At 40.7% G+C, this 16724-nt stretch overlaps 1 protein-coding gene across 1 annotated transcript in view; it reads right to left on the bottom strand.

Moving 5' to 3' along the window:
* The window catches only part of LOC132055248 (beta-glucosidase 12-like), a 48611-nt gene extending 35936 nt beyond the window's left edge, over nucleotides 1-12675 (bottom strand). Inside the window, exons 1-4 of the mRNA XM_059446974.1 lie at nucleotides 12356-12675; nucleotides 11342-11411; nucleotides 9251-9309; nucleotides 8852-8927 (exon numbers count right to left, since the gene is read on the bottom strand). Of these exons, the coding sequence (XP_059302957.1) occupies nucleotides 8852-8927; nucleotides 9251-9309; nucleotides 11342-11411; nucleotides 12356-12526 (376 nt within the window). The 5' untranslated portion in view covers nucleotides 12527-12675. The remainder of the gene's footprint in view (nucleotides 1-8851; nucleotides 8928-9250; nucleotides 9310-11341; nucleotides 11412-12355) is intronic.
* Nucleotides 12676-16724: the final 4049 nt, after the last annotated feature.

The following is a 16724-nucleotide window of genomic DNA, read 5'->3' on the forward strand; positions in this document are numbered from 1 at the left end:
TACGCCGAAAGTGGACGAGCAGCTTTTTCTCTACCTTCGCCGTGTCGAGGTAGCGGTAAGCGTGGAGTTTTGGTCCGAGAAGAATCAGGTACACAATTTCCTATTTGTTATGTGAGTAGGACCTTGGGGGATGCGGAGACCCGTTATCCCCACCTTGAAAAATTGGCGTTAGCACTGGTAAGCGCTTCTAGAAAGCTCAAACCTTACTTTCAATGCCACCCGACGCGTGTAGTGACCACTTATCCTTTAAAGAACATCTTGCATAAACCTAATTATCGCAAAGCTAACTAAATGGGCTGAGAGATAGCGGATATGACATTGAATATAAACCTCGGACAACCATCAAGTCACAAATCTTAGCCGACTTTGTGGCGTACTCACCCCGGCCATGATCCCCGAGGTGGAGAAGGAACTACTCCTAACACGGGGGAAAGCCTCGGGTATTTGGTCATTACACACGGACAGAGCCTCGAACCTTAGAGGTTTCGGACTTGGAATCGTCCTTAAAACCCCCACCGGAAATGCGATTCGGCAATCCATTAGGAATGCTTAAATTAACTAACAATGAAGCCGAGTAGCGAGGCCGCGTATCATGACCGGAATTACCGGAGAACGGGGGTCAAGTAATCGAAGCAAAACGTGATTCTCTCCCGGTTGTTAACCAAGTGAATGGCATATTCGAAGTCAAGGACGAATCTGATGCAAAGGTATCTTGAATGGTCCAGTCATACTTCACCGATTTAAAGAATGGAATTACGCGCATGTACCGAGGGAGCAGAATAGCGAGGCCGACGCGCGCGCCTGGGGATCTTCGGTCGGCGTGGAAGAAATTAACCCCGGGACTGTGGTGCACTTAATGAACTCGGCAATAGATAAAGGACATGCTGAGATAAACACTATGGGTTTAACTTGGGATTAGCGCAACAAATACATCGACTATTTGCAAGATGGAAAGGCCCCTAACGACCCGAAGGAATCGCGGTCACTAAGGGTTAAAGCAAGACGTTTCCGCCGGGTGGACGTCGCTATACCGACGGTCTTTCTTCGGTCCTTTGGCCAAATGTTTAGGTCCTTGCGGAAACCGAGTACTTGATGAGAGAAGTACACGTGGGACTTGTGGCAATCACCCGGCGCGGAAGCCTTAGTCCGAAAAATCATTAGAGCCGGTTACTACCGGAACCGACGGAGGGAAGATGCGAAGAATTTGTCCGAAGTGTGACGGATGTCAAAGACATGCTCCGATGATTCACGGCCTTCGGGAGCTACCGTACTCGGTGATATCTCCCCGGCCCTTCATGAAAATGGGGAATGGACATTATTGGTCCGTTGCCACGGGCACCGTAAGGCCCGCTTTATTTTGTTTATGACCGACTATTTCTCAAAATGGGTTGAAGCATAGGCTTTGAGAAAATACGAGAGAAAGAAGTTATTGACTTCATTCGGGACCACATTATTTGTCGACCCGGCATTCCGCCGAGATCACTTGTGACAACGGTCCCCGCTCATTGGTGGCAAAGTTAATGATTTCTCAAGGATCAAGCATCAAGAAAATTCCCCGTGTCAACTCCATATCACCCGTCCACGAACGGGGACAAGCGAAATTTACGAACAAAACAATAATTCGGGTAACTGAGAAAGAGACTTGAATCGCTCAAAGCACCACCGGAGGGAAATATTACCGAGGTGATGTGGGCTTTGTAACCACATCAAAATTGAGTACGGGGGAAACATTCTTCTCGTCGTCCACGCGGGACCGAAGCCCTCATTCCCCAAGCCTGAGAGCCTGGGCCTCCGGCTCAATTACACCACCGAGGAATCAAACGAGGAGGCCATGGCCGTAGAACTCATCTCACGGATGAGCTACGCGAGAACGCGCTAATTCCGTACAGCCCCTTAAACGAGGATGGAAAGGTACTATAACCGCAGAGCTAACTTCCGACATTTCCAAATCGGGGACTTCCGTGCTTCGAAAAGTTACCTTGAACACCAAGAACCCCAACGAGGGAAAAATCGGGCCCGAACCGGGAAGGGCCATACAAGGTGACCGAGATAACGGCAAAGGGTCCTATCGTACCTGAATCCATGGACAGGCAACGGTTGCGCAACAACTAGAATGTGCCTCATTTGAAGAGATACTACTGTTGAGGTATGAACCCTTTTATTTTATTCACTTACCTTTTTCCTTTTTGCAGGGAGCCGAGTGCCCGACGTAGTTAACTTGCTAGGTCTGAAAACACGTGTTGCACTCTTTTCCTTGGCTCGATTTTGTCCCAAATGGGTGTTCCGACAAGTTTTTTAATGAGGCAACAAGTACAACGTGTTACTAAAATAGGAGTATAAATACCGGATATTCGAGGTAACACCGCGCAGCGAGAATGATTCATACCCACTCCTACTGCCACCTGCGGGGCCAGACACCCACCTCTCCTTTATTCCGACTAGTCGAAAATGGAGTTTATTCAACAACGGATACCGCCGGGATCTATGACAACACATTCCGATGTAAGGACCAAACGATCAAAAGCAAATCGTGTCCCCCTAATATTTACTACGGCAAGAATCAATTCCGGACCTTCTTTGTTAGGTTTTGATGTAAGGACCAAACGATCAGAGCGAATCGTGTCCACTTAGAATTTGCCACGACAAAAATGTATGAAACGGACAAAGTCCTCATAATACGTACAAGTACTTGGAGTTTATTGAAAATCAAATTGTTACATTTCGGATTTATCTTCCTAGTAAAGTTACACTTTTGCCCCTAAAATCGGGCGTTATTTTTTCCGTATATTCGATTCCAGCATTATAGTCGAAATACAATAAAGGATAACAAGGTTATAGTAAGCCAAACCTAAATCTTAATGCCCCCGAACGGGGACCGGTTACACACTTTATTTAAGCAAAGATTCGTATGCCCGAACCTAATCAAAGATGTTGAGTAGCCACAAAATATCGTCCTAAAAAACGCCTAACGTGATTCGGAGACGTCCGAATTCACAAAGCATAAATAAGTCCTTACGGCAAAACTTTCTATTCGACTCCCGGATAAATCATACCTAGTTGAGATGAAAACTCTAATATACATCGAACAAGTCCTAAGTCGACTTCGACCAAGAGCCGTAACAAACATTCAAACAAAAGAATGATCATCGTACGGATATGCTTTTTATATACGCAAATCTTTTACACTTGAAATTTGGGAAAGTTCAAAATACTATAAAGGCAAAACAAAGGGTAATACAAGCCCCGGCCTATCCTACGACCGGAACTAACGCTCGGACTCGTCCGTTCGCAGTCTTCGGAGTCGCGAATCGCAGCTTCGTTTTCCCGTTCTTCTAGCCTCTGCACAGTACGGGATCAAGAAAGCTCACACCGCCTTCCTCGGGCTGATCCTCCGGGAGATCTTCCATCAGCTTACGCTTCCACTACAACCATGAAAGAGTTTCGACAAATTAACATTTTCATGGGCAAGCCGCTAACCTGTCAGCCTTGCCAAATTTAACTAAGAAATTATTCCCTCTCTGCTGAAAGAGACTGACGTTGATTGCCGAGTCAAGCTTCAACAGTGGCACGGCCAGCCTCGATCATCTCCCGAGTTCGGGTTCTTAGCTCATCGCACATTCGAGCCCCGGGTTCTCAAATTTTTTTTGTTTCGAAACCGTATTCTCTCCGTCATATTTAGCACTCTCGGGATTCGAGCCGTCTCGTTGCCTTCTCGGCCAAATTGGGCGTGATCCGATTTAACCGAGTCGAGTTCCCCTCGGAGTTGAGAAATGGTGGTTTCGAGCTCGCTAAATTTGGAAGAAAACCGAGCGTTATTGCCTTCGACTAAGACCGATTTTTCTTCTTCCTGCTTTCGCTCCTCGTCCACAAACCCGCTTAACTCATCCTTTTTTAATCGAAGGTTCGTCGCATCAGATCCACTGTCGAAGGTTTGCGACGGACATCGTCACCTTCAAATTATCTTCCTTTACTCTGCAAAAGACGCTCGGAACTTCTCCGTTTTCCGACTCACTGGCCCACCGGCCCCTAAGGTCATCAACCTCTTGTCAGTCTTATGAAGGCTTCCTTAACAAGCACCACACTTCCGTAAAAGAAGCAAAGATATTAAACAAGAAACTTAAACTCACATCAAATTATATGCTACTGGCCGAAAGGCTTACCCGATCGCCCGCATGCATGCCTTCGTTAATCAAAGCTCGCCAAGGATTCGCCATCTTCCTTTTATCCGAGTCCGAGACGAGAGGCCTTAGGTAGCTTGCCACCCCCACCGACGAGATAAGAAACCGCAATCTTCGTGGACAAGAGATCATCGTCGATCTCGGTTCTCCTAGGTTCCACGCTAGAGCCGAAAGATGCGCACTAGGCTTTCCCTCGCACCGGTTTCGGCGGATCGCATTGACACGCTTCGAGACCCGAGGGATGGGAAGATGACCGAAACCAACAGCCTCCCCGTGCAGTGAGGAGTGTCCAAGAACATGTCATCCAAATTATCCGACCCTGAGCCCGGGTGGTCTGAACAGCACAAGAAATTTCAGAAGAGAGGCTTCAAACCCGATGGCGGTCCTCGGGCATGCAATGAACCGGCATCCTCTCGATGCCCCGCACCTCGGCATGTACCGACTTTTGTCCCGCTTCAAATAGAAATGACCTGTGTCCGGATCTCCGTGGTCTTTGCAGGGGAATCTCTCAAGAGGCTTCACCGTAATATCAACAAACTCAATACCCAAGAGCGTGCTCGCAAAGTATTTCTTCCCCACTGGTACCGAGCCGGTCGAGGGTCCTTCTTCGGCCGGGGCGGGGGTGGAACCGACTTCTCCTCCGGACCGACTCAAAGGTGGCCGACCCTACGAATGATCACATTGGACTCTTCTTCATCTCTCAAAGACCGGACGACGCGCCTTGCCCTTTTTCTTGGTTTGTCCCCTTTATCCGAGGGTTTCCTTCATTTTTGGGCAGCAGCAATAATTCTGGATGACCCGGTCGAATCAAATGCCAGTGTCGGCACAACTTGCTCTGCTGCAGTCCCGGGTCTGGGATGCACCGAACCTTTCGGTAAACCTAAAATCGAAGGGGTTATGGATAACGTTCAAATTAAAGAAAAGACGCACGTAATACCCGAACTCAAAGCGGTGTTACCGTGATTTTGAGCAATCCATCGGCCACGAGCCGAGATTCCCCATGTCAACTCTTCGTGTGTATGGAATTTGGTCAAGGAGCGCTTCGACCCACTCGTTCATATGTGGGATGACCGGGGGTATCCATGCCACGGCTATTGAGAAGAAAAGGGGGAACGTAAGCGCGAAGGATTAAATTAAGGAAAATGAGAATAAATTAACGAAATTGGGATCGAGAAACTTACGGTTGTCATTCCATTTTTTCGGGAAGGGCATGTATCCCTCCGGGATAATATCCGAGGTCCTCACCCGAACGAAGCACTCTAACCAGCCCCGGTCTCTATCTTCATCCATTTTTGAGAAGATCGGATTCCGGCCTCGCTTGGCGAACTTTATTACGCCTCCCCGGAATCATCTTGGGGAATAAAGGCGGATCAAATGTGTCATCGTGAAGGGTTTCTTGGCATTGTTGGCCAACAACCGGAGGCAAGCTACCGTCCTCCAGATTATCGGACCAATTTGTGCAAGGGTCACATTATAGGTCCGCACATCTCCAATACGACCGGATCAATTGCGGGTTCGAGCTTGAGCGTGAAGTGGGATAAGTGTAAACATATAAAAAACCCTCCGGTGGTCGGTAATCGATTCATCCGGCCAGGAGCAAACACTTGCACCGGATGGTTATCCCATCCGCAATCGGTCCCGACTCGATCGAGCTTATCCTCGGTGATGGAAGAGGTATCGCCTTACGTCATACCCTTTATCCGAAACCAATGAAGGCTTCTCGGCTTCAAACTCTTTATTGAAGTTGGGTTTGATCGACACTATATCTAAAGCTGTAGGCTCGGCCACATTTTTTCCCTTCGGCTGAGATACCGGTTCGGCTCCTTGGGAGGAAACCGAGGGAATATCCTGGGAGGTGGTTTCAGTATTGGCAGACATTTGCAACGGGTGAGAGGGGTTAAAAATTTGATAAGGGGAAGAAGATAAGAAGATGGAAGCAGCGAAGTAAAGAAAATGAAGCAAAGTGGAAGGATGAGTAACACTTCAATCAGGGAAGCAACACTTGAGAGGAATGGGTCTTTGCAAACAGATTTAAACAACAAATATGGGTGTTAAAGTGATGAAATCAACAATGGAAAGAAGGATGATGAAGAACTGAAGTTAAGAAGTTAAGAAAGTGAGGTAAAAAGCTGAGAGAGGAGGAAGTAAAATGAAGAAGGAAGGACGTTGAAGGCTATATATATGCATTGGGTTGGGGCGGTTACAAATCCCGACCAATCGGCGAGCGCCACGTGTCCCGTAATTAATGAAGACGTGATTTGAAAGGACGTGCGTAACGGCGGTTGCAGAGCTTGGCCATTCGGGGTGCGACACATGGCAAACGGCAGAAAGAGGTGACAATTGTTCCCGTCAAAACAAGAAGATAAGAACGAGCCAACGGGATCACCGGTTTCGTGAATCATCCACTTCCCGTTACTCCAGAATGACCTTGTCCCGGAAAGTGTAGGAACTATCTGTATACGGTAAAAACCGGACAACGTTTGTCCGGTGAGAACCGGGGCAATAAAAGAAAGAAGGCAAACAGTAGCGCTTGAGCTGAAGAAGCTTTGATTAAAGCCGTTGTGTCCAGTTTGACCGTAGTAGTTGGTCCGGTCCCTCCATGGCCGAGTTGATCGTGGCCGTTTGTCCGGTTCAAACATAGCTGAATCAGTCGTGGCCGTTAGCCCGGTTTCTTCATGTCCATTCAGATCGTGGCCGTTGGTCCGGATAATCAGTTATTCGCCCGCCACGTGTGGTAATCTTGTTGCCATCCGCCTCTGACAGTCGTACGGGTGTCAGACCGTACGACCTAACCTTATCCATATTAGGTTTTCTTTATCTAAAAGGGGCTCCATAATGTATAGAAGGCCCATAGAGGAAAACTATAAATAGGGGTCATTCCCTCACTTTTGAGGGTTGGCTTTTCAGATCCAAGAGCTTTGTACTTTGAATATATATATAAAATTCTCTCTCGCTTTGATTTCTTCAGATTTTGGTCCGGTTTACAGCTTAAATAATTCATTGAATCACTCCATTCAAACATTGCACGGAATATATATAAAATCTTAGCTTAAACATATAATTCCTAATATCTTTACCCAGTCATTAGCACATCAACTCATACTTAAGCCATTTCATAAGCAATATATATATACGTACATCTTTTGTTCATCAAAGAACAGATTAAAGTGCCACATATCCTATACCTCATTCACAAATTTAACTTATTATCCAGTTTCGGGGTAAAACATATATATACATCAATTTTTTTCAAAAAAAATAATCACATTGTATACGGTAAAACCGAAGGTAAAAAATCGAAGCAAACTGTTGCTGTTTCTAGGTGGGCAGTCGAAGTAAAAACGAGATCGCTAAACCTCGGGGTACAGTCAAAAGGAGTCAGAGTCCATGAAATCGGTGATCTGCTCAATAGGACATCGGAAACCGAAAGAGTGTTGAAGAGCGAAGAGACTCCGATCCCGAGGGAATGATACTCGGCACAAGTTCCAAGGATGCGCTACAAGTCAGGTTTCACACAGCCAGTCACGCCGTCCTTTGCGCTGACACTCGTACGGGATCTCTGACATCTGTACGATGCGCAGTTTTATGATTTTTAGGGATTTGCTTAAAGGGCCTTTTAGGGTTGTTGAGAGGCCCACCTATTTTTAATTATAAAGAGGGCTGAACCCCTCTCATTTTGTGGTTAGTTTTTTAAGAAATACAACAGATACTCTTTGTAATATTCTAGATCTTAGCTCAAGCTTTCTGTATTTGGCTCGGTATAAAAATTGTACATCCCGAGCCGAACCAAATCAACTGTGACGCATAACTTATTGCCTGAAGCTATTTTTCTCTTTTTGCTCATTCTTATATTGCTTGCTATTTCATGTTACTTCACGTTAATCACTAATCAAACCACATATCCTTTAAACCGCATACGAATTTAATTATTACCATTTTGAGGGTAAACACACATAACACCTTAAAGTAAAATGAAAATATTTTAAAGCTAAATGTTTGTGTAAGCTTATAGGGAGTATAAGAATTTGATTTTAAAAATACAATGGAAATATTTTTAAGCTAAGGCCCCGTTTGGACATGGTTTGAAACCATATTTCGACATGCAATTTGGATATTTTAAGGAATATTTTCTCTTATAGATATAAAAATCCCACAAGTTGTGAAAACTATCAAAACATTCTCAATTCTTATACAATCTTACCAAATGAGCAAGTCATAGTTCATAATAAAATTAATATGTTAATTCATAACAACCGGCTCAAAATTAATACTAGAAGACCTTTCTAAAAATACAACATCAATTGATCAAATTTTAGTTCAATAAATAAAATCAAACTATGGGTCTTTTTTTACAAAATTAAATGGTTGGTAGACATAATAAATTTGGTGAAAGTTAATGAGATTGGTAAATGATTGATGGGGTAATTGTTAATATCTACTAACTTATGAGTCTTTTTTTATAAAATATAAACTTATGGGTTAAATTTTATATTTTAAAAAATTGAAACCATGGTTTCAAACCATGCGTAAAAACGCATGTCCAAACGCTCAAACCATGGTTTCAAAACTCATGGCCAAACGCCCACTAAATGTTCGTCTGTAAGCTTATTTAGTTTGATGTTTTTTATATATGTTGATTAAGTGAGTTTACATGTACAGGAAAGTGTCCTTACGTGGTAAAATTCGAGACCAGGAGATGGACAATCTGAATGCCTGCATCCCAACTTCCTTAAGTAGACGTATGTCTTCCTGTAGCGTTTCTCAATAATGTCAATGCTCGTTACGTTTAACTTAGGGATCTTAATACTTTTATTCAGTTAGCTACTAAAACTTTTATGCGCAGTCAATATATAATAAATGTATAAATCAATATCAAAGTGTACAATGATTATACATTTATTATATATTAATTACATTGCGTACTCGATCAGTAACTTACTGTAAAAAAAAAAAAAAGAGAAGTATTTTTGTTGTGGACTTCCCTGGGATGCCGTGTAATGTTAAAAGTTCAGTTAATAATTTAAGCAAAAATACCAGTTAAAAAATATCTAATTGGGTCCTGCCATATATACCTTGTAACGGTGATAGAAATCAACAGCGACATCTCCGGTTGAACGGTCAGCAATTTTTTCTGTAATTTAAGGATTATAAATTGTTAAGAGAGGGCAATTACTCTAAAAGACTAAAACTGAATAAACTATTATAAATCCAGTTAGGAGCTGAGAATATGCTGGTAGGTTAGATCCATGGAATATGACGCTTGATGGGTGTTATAACTAGAATATTACGCAGAGTTTGGGGCTAAAATGCTAGTATTTCACAAGGACGTCAATTATATAATACAGCTAAATAAACAGAAACATCTCGCACTGTCACACAGATCGATTATGAAAATAAATACTGACAGTTTGTCAATAGGAGATTGAAGCACGCAGCAGCAGAGCCAAAAATTTAATAAAGGAATTCGAAAATATGGATATGTTGTGTATAAACCTCAAACACCCCTTTGGTTTTAATTGGGATAAATCTTGTTTTCAAATACTCCACTTTTGCCTTAGATATGTGTGACAGAAAAAAGGGAAACGACTTTAGTGTGATAAATTTAAAGTTGGATGACTTTTATGTGATAAAAAATAGAAAAGCAATTGTTGTGTGATAAACTGTTATGTAACAAAAAAAAGAATAGTAATTTTTGTGTGATGAATTCAAAGCTTAATGAGCACTCTTGAAATTTACCTTTTTAATATTCAATTTATTATATCATATTGCTGTTTAAAATAGTTAGCATGACATAAAATTGAATAAAATTTATAAGTATCAGAGTGTAATCGTTTCAAAATGAACATTTTTGAGTATATTATTTTGGTTATCTGGGCACACTGCGTAAATTCCTCTTTAATACTGTGTGGTAGCTTCCTCTCCGAGTAATGAAACGCACCTCATTATCTAGAACTATGATACATGCTCGGCCATTTTAGATAAATACCCCCTCCGTTTCAAATTATATGTCCTGGTTATTAATAATGATTGTCTCAAATTATTTATTGTTTTAGAAGTTCAAGACACAATTAATTAATTTTTCTCCATCCTTTGTAGAATTTTGTGATTAATGAAGATGACACATAAATAGAGTAAATATTTAATGGAGAGCGATTATAACTTAAACATAAATAAGGGTAAATTTAGTTAAATATCTCTCCTAATTAATATTTCTTAAGGGGCTTGAAAAACAAAAAATACGACAAATAATTTGTGACAAGAGAGTAGTACGTGATTGAAATAGTCCACGTTAATATGTACATATGGTTGGACAATTATAAATTATATTATACGTCAAAGTAAACTGTACTAGTATATTTTTTTCTACAAAAAAAAAAAAAAAGCATTATGACGATGCGCCGGCGCTGTTCACGCCATATTTTAATTGCTGAACACGTCACCTAGTAGATCTGCTGAAGAAAGTCTATAGTTTGATTAATCATTGATTAATTACAAGCTAACTACACACGCTAGCCAATGGCTTCCCAAGAAAATTGAAAGTTATTCTTCATGTTAATTGATAAGAACCATGAATATAATAGCAAAGTCACATTCCAGAGAACGTATCTCCAGTGGTGATCAAGTTGTTTGTCATATACTTAGCTTCAGCTCGGAGACATTCTACTAAATCATTATCGACAACTCGTTTATTATTTCTTACCTGTAGCCTCTTTGTGCATCTAGGCTACATATTGAAGGGACGTGCGGAGGATAATTGTAGAAATTTTAGTTCCGTAAGAAACAACTTGTCTAGTTGGGAAATCAGATGCGTAGAAAATCTACTTGTACGAGAAATCAAATGTACATCATTGGTACCACTGTCAATAACTGATATAGTGCTATATATGAGACCCAAGGTCTGTCAGAGTCCCAATTGGTCGAGCCTTCCTACTAATCTTAATTCTACGACAAGTGCAAAGTACAGTATAGATGAGAAAATGATCAGCTCACTAGGAGGTGATCATAGTTTTGTATTAATAAGAGACAGGTCACATAAACCAAATAATTTTTTCCAAAATGAAAGATCGGTATTAATCAAGCATATTATTATTGATATTAAACATGAAATTACTGTAAAATAAATTAATCGACTAATGGTTAAGGTAGAGAGGATAGAGAAAAACCTGGGTGCTTGTGCGTGAAAGTATCCCATATACTAGGTCCCCTACCTCCTTGACGAGCTGCTCCTTCAATCTGCTTATTCAAACAACAAAGATAGATAAATCAATCTTAGCATATATATTATGGTATAACATTTTCATTAGGTACAGATTATTGTATCTGCTTTTTGATTCAGGAAATAAATCTATACTTACTTGGAGTACAATAAACTAAAAGCAATTACAGACAGATTAAACCAATCGATCAACATTCAGTTAGTCGGTCTGAGTGTGGGGGATGCAGAGGAGAATTCAAGATCCAGATTTAGTGGGTTTAGATTGAGTGTAATCCCATTCTACTCTCTTTGTCCCATTTTATGTGATACAGTTTGGATTTCCAGAGTCAAACTGGAAAATATTTGCCCGATTTATTCGTAAGCCCTTTAAATACTTTAAAGTGTTAATTATTGTGACTTATACTAGTACTTTTATGTAGTTTCTAAATATGTAAAAAAAAATTTCAAAAAACGTAAAGATTGTATGTCCGACTTCACGATCAAATTATAATAAAGAAGTTTGACTCTCGAAATCCGAATTGTATCACATAAATTGGGAGATAGAGGGAGTATATATCAAACATTTTTATTACTTTTTACATATGTATACATGATTTGAATCGAAAGTTATGAGCTCATCTGAAATCTGACCCACAGAATCTGCTTTAGATGCGTCTACGTCCTGCTCTAATACCATGTTAAAATAGAGATAGGGATGAGAATTTAGAGAGATAAGAATAATGGGAGAATTCTTTTTGTTTTGTATTCATCATAATGACCTCCTTATATAAAAGAAAGGTCTTCCTTCTCCTAGTCTAATAAGGTAACCCTATTCTAATAGGACTATATATTTTATATTACCATAATTACAATTTACCATAAATAAAACTATCACAATTAGACTAGAATAGGGTTCTATATCTACGTACTAGGGGTGCATGTGAATTTTTTTTTTGGGGACTTTGTATTAAAGTTATAGTACCTGGTAAGCAGCTGAAGCAGCACCAAATATGAAATCAGAAGGGAAACTTGTCCTGTTAAATGGAGCGGTGAAGCGCTTTGCCGGGACTGCAGCACCATTAGTAAGAGCAAAAAGATGAAGAATTACTAGAAGGTAAAAGGAACAGAAACTAAAGAGTCTTCTGATATCCATTGTTGGTTTGCTTCTTTTAGTTATGCTGCAAGTTCTTGTTTATGCAAGGGCCCTTATATATAGGCAACTAAGCATATATTGAAAACAACACCGGTGTCATACAATATTACAGAATCTCCAGTTTGTACACGTTCAGTTCGTGCATAGTTTCCTATTCTCTCTAGTGCAAATTTTTTATGGCATATATACTAGAAGTGATAGGAAAACTAACATATGTATTAACCAAATGGAACAAAAAACAAAAAGCCTTGTTTAAGGATATGAAAAGGATACTAGGATGCAAAATAAACGAGTCAATTCAAGCAAAAAATAAACTTCTAGCCTCGTAACCTCATGGACGGACTCTACTCATCAAATTTAAGCTCGATCACCTATTATGTCGAAGAAATCAGCCCAGTCACATGTATATATCACGAAACAAGTGCCCTGACAAGAAGATATAGTCCACCCGCTAAAATCAAATAACTGAATGTAAATTAAGGACTTAGAATCAAAGATCAATTCTCGCATTCATAAATGAACTCTCATACATACACAAAGAACCATAGGCTTGACCATTATGTACATCCCGACTACTCCTTCCGTCCCAAAAAGATTGACACTTTTCGCTTTTCGAGAGTCAAACGAGTTGTTCTTTGACCCTAATTTTTTCATGTGTTTTTTAAATATTTTAAATTATTAATTATGGTTATTTATAGTACTTTTTACATAGTTTCCAAATATGTAAACTTTATATCGAAAAAATTAAAGATTCTATGTTCAAACACACGGTCAAAGTTAAGAAGTTTGACTCTCAAAAAACGAAAAGTGTTAATCTTTTTTCGACGGAGGGAGTAATTAAGTATGCTTGAAAAATCAAATAAAAATTTAACGAGTGTAATATTATAGCTAGGGGATGGTAGGCATATGGTGCTTTACACTTCCTGAAGTACTTTGCACACTCTAGACTAAACATGCATTATTATCTTCTCTTAACTTTTTTCCGGTCCTCTCTTCATCAATTATTTCACAAGTATCTTCCTTTTTAGTCTCCTCAACCATTTTTCTTTCTCTTTTTTATGTCACACTCTTTCTATGAGAAATGATGAAATTGCTGTTAGTGGCATGGAGTCTAAGGTTGCCATTTTATCGAAGGATTCAAACGAGGGACTCAGTCCATCTGCAAGGGAATCTAAATCTTCAACCGATATTGTGCTGAATGCGGTGGTTGACGCTTCTACATATGCTGGTGTTGCGGTAAGTGCTCTCGAGCAAGCACAACCTCAGAAAAGGCAAGCAGAGGTAAATCTGACTAACGATGGAAGTACCTTGTGCGTTGCCAAAACATGAATTACCAGACCCAATTCCTTACGAAGAAGAACAGGTCGCAGTCACAGGGCACGTGCACCAGGAATCATTTCCAAATGCGAGAAAATGAACTTACAAGGAAACATAGGTGTCATCCCAACGAGCTCAGAGTCTCTTAAAATTCGGGGACTTACAAAGGCTGAAAGATCACAGGAATCGGGTCTCTCTAGTGCTTCGGAAGATGCCAGCGCTGAAATTGCACGCCTACAAGCTCTGAATGCAAGACTCCAACAAAATATTGATATTCTTCGTGATAAGATGCTGCAAGATCAGCGCACCAGCAGTGAACGCATTGATTGGCTCTTACAGACCTTTGTTCACTCTTTTTCCTCTCCTGCTTCTTCCTGAGTCGGTTTCTGTTCTCGTACCTTTCTCTACTCCTTCTCTCAGAATATGGCTTGGCTTTAAGACAATTTTGTTCTTATACATTCCATTGTTTGGCTGCTAATTTTTTCGATATTATCATTTGACTATTACTGTGTTTTGTGCATTGTCATTTGCCATATTGATCCCAAATTGTCTGTGCTGTGTTGCCCGAGTGGCTCTGAGTTTATGCTACTGAACTTCTTGATTTGCTTATATTAGCTCGACTCTTTTCGATGATGCCAAAAGGGGGAAGCAAAGAAAGGAAGAAGACAAACAAATGAGGGAGAAATGCTGAACAAAAAAAAAAGAAATATGTACTGATAATGTGGAGATTTGGTTCCAGTAGGAATTATATTTGTTTTTGCTAACATGTTGCAGGTGTCTTGAAAATGATGGTCTGCTTCGCAGGGGGGACAAATGGGAAGCTGGTTCTCAGAGGGAACATCGTCTATAAGTTTGTCATCATCAAAAAGGGGGAAATTGATAAGGTGCATCTGATGAGACTATGTTTTGATAATTGACAAACTGATGGGGAACCAACAAGAGACTTAGTCTGTGATCTGTTTTGAATATACCGCACGTACTCAGTGGTAAAGCTTTAAATAATTTGTAAAAAAAGGGACCGTACAACAACAACGATCTTGCGGACCCATGCCTCGGGTCAAATTTTGGATGAGAAGTCTCCATCACATCCCACATGTTCCCCAATATATATTCAACATGTCCCAACATATTGGGCATCACTTGGAAAACCTAAAATCACTTTAAAAGTGTAGCCGTCATAAGATTCCCAAGCGTTCAACTAACAGAGCTGATAACAAACTGAAGGACCAGATGCTAACTCTGAAGATATCCAAGTCTCATAGCTTGTCTTAAGTTTTGTTTCATTTTACTTAAAATTGTAAACCTACTCCTCTTGTTTGAGAAGCTGTTATTTAAAAGTCTCAATGTTAGCTTGTTGGAAGTGTGTTTCGACAAGCTCTTGAGTGGTACACTAGGCTAAAGTTAGTTTAGGTGTATTAGTGGTTCTTAGTTAGAGATAGCTAAGTGGAATTGCTTGCAGTCGGAGTATTGCAAGGGTTGAGAGACTATGTGAGTTAGTTCCTAGGTTACATAAGCATTATTGTAAGGGTGAGGGGTTATGGGAGTTAATTCCTAGCTTACAATAGAGTTGTAATCTGAAGTTGCTCAGTTAGTGGAGTTGAAATCCTACTGGGGTAGGTCGTGATTTTTAATCCCTTGAGCAAGGAGTTTTCCACGGTAAAATCCCGTGTCCTTTACATACCGCTTTGCATAAGGGAACTGGTACACAACCAGGTCCCTCTATATTGTGTTTGGTGGATGCATAGTCTATATCAAATGGGTATAGAGAATTCTGTAGTTGACCACCTTTAGAACAATCTTGGCCTCAGTAGAGAAAAGCGAGTCCCTCATCTTGTGATTGTGGTTGTCCTTGTCTCTTTTTCATATGGTCAAAGACCTCAGACCATAAAGAGTGTCACGAATGGTCTTATTGTCAAACTCCTCGGAGGAGTGCTCGAGGAATCACATAATTTGGTTTACAGTATGGTAATAGAACATGACACCGGTTCTGACGGCCACCAAGTAGTCCTCCTCATCATTAGCTTGGGGAATCCAATTTTCATAGAACTCCTTAAACATGCTAGTGTTGCATATCCCACATGCGAGAACAAGGGGGAAAGCCCCATATCTCTCAATTCGCGGTACACCCTCAGACACCTCCTCGTCGATATGCCATCATGAATCTAGGCCCATTATTGGCTATCAATTGTGGCTGTTAGTGCTTGAACCAGTATTGAGCCTTTGGAATCACTAGGTTGATCCTAACGCGGCAAGGGGGATACTCATTTTCCTATGGTGCCGCATCCTCTTGTGTACAGGGAGTATCACTCATAGGCACTCAGACACTTTTCGAGCGGTTACTCGAAGTACCCTCTCTAGAGTTCCTCTTTGCTTGCTTAGGACGAGCTGGCAATGTACCTACACAAGACAAACATTATTAGCTATGGCATACAATATAAGAAATACAAGAACAAATAGGGTCAGGATGAGCCCATATTTATGTCTATAGCATGCTCACAAGTACGATATTCGGGACTTAGAGTACCCTTTTATACACCCTCAACTCAAGGTTTTTAGCCTGTTGTAGCATCTTGGGCTAATGAATACCTCGAGGAATCAACAACATTATACAATAATATTTTACTAACTAAAAAGAGAAATAAGAAGTTAAATAAAAAGTTACAAGTGCAAGGCATGTTTACGTCAAGTAGGCTATGTTAGATGCGACGTCGTACGGGCTATGGGCCAATTGACACTCGGGACCAACTTATTGATTTTCACATTCTTAGAACGTATTTCGCCACCCCACACTTAATCTTTGTCATACAAAGTGATAAGCCTCAAGACTTAGCGCAATTTCTACAATTTCAACATTTAAAGTCGACTTGAGCATTTTAACAAA

The sequence above is a fragment of the Lycium ferocissimum genome, chromosome 1 (assembly GCF_029784015.1).
Source record: "Lycium ferocissimum isolate CSIRO_LF1 chromosome 1, AGI_CSIRO_Lferr_CH_V1, whole genome shotgun sequence".
Taxonomy (NCBI): Eukaryota; Viridiplantae; Streptophyta; class Magnoliopsida; order Solanales; family Solanaceae; genus Lycium; species Lycium ferocissimum.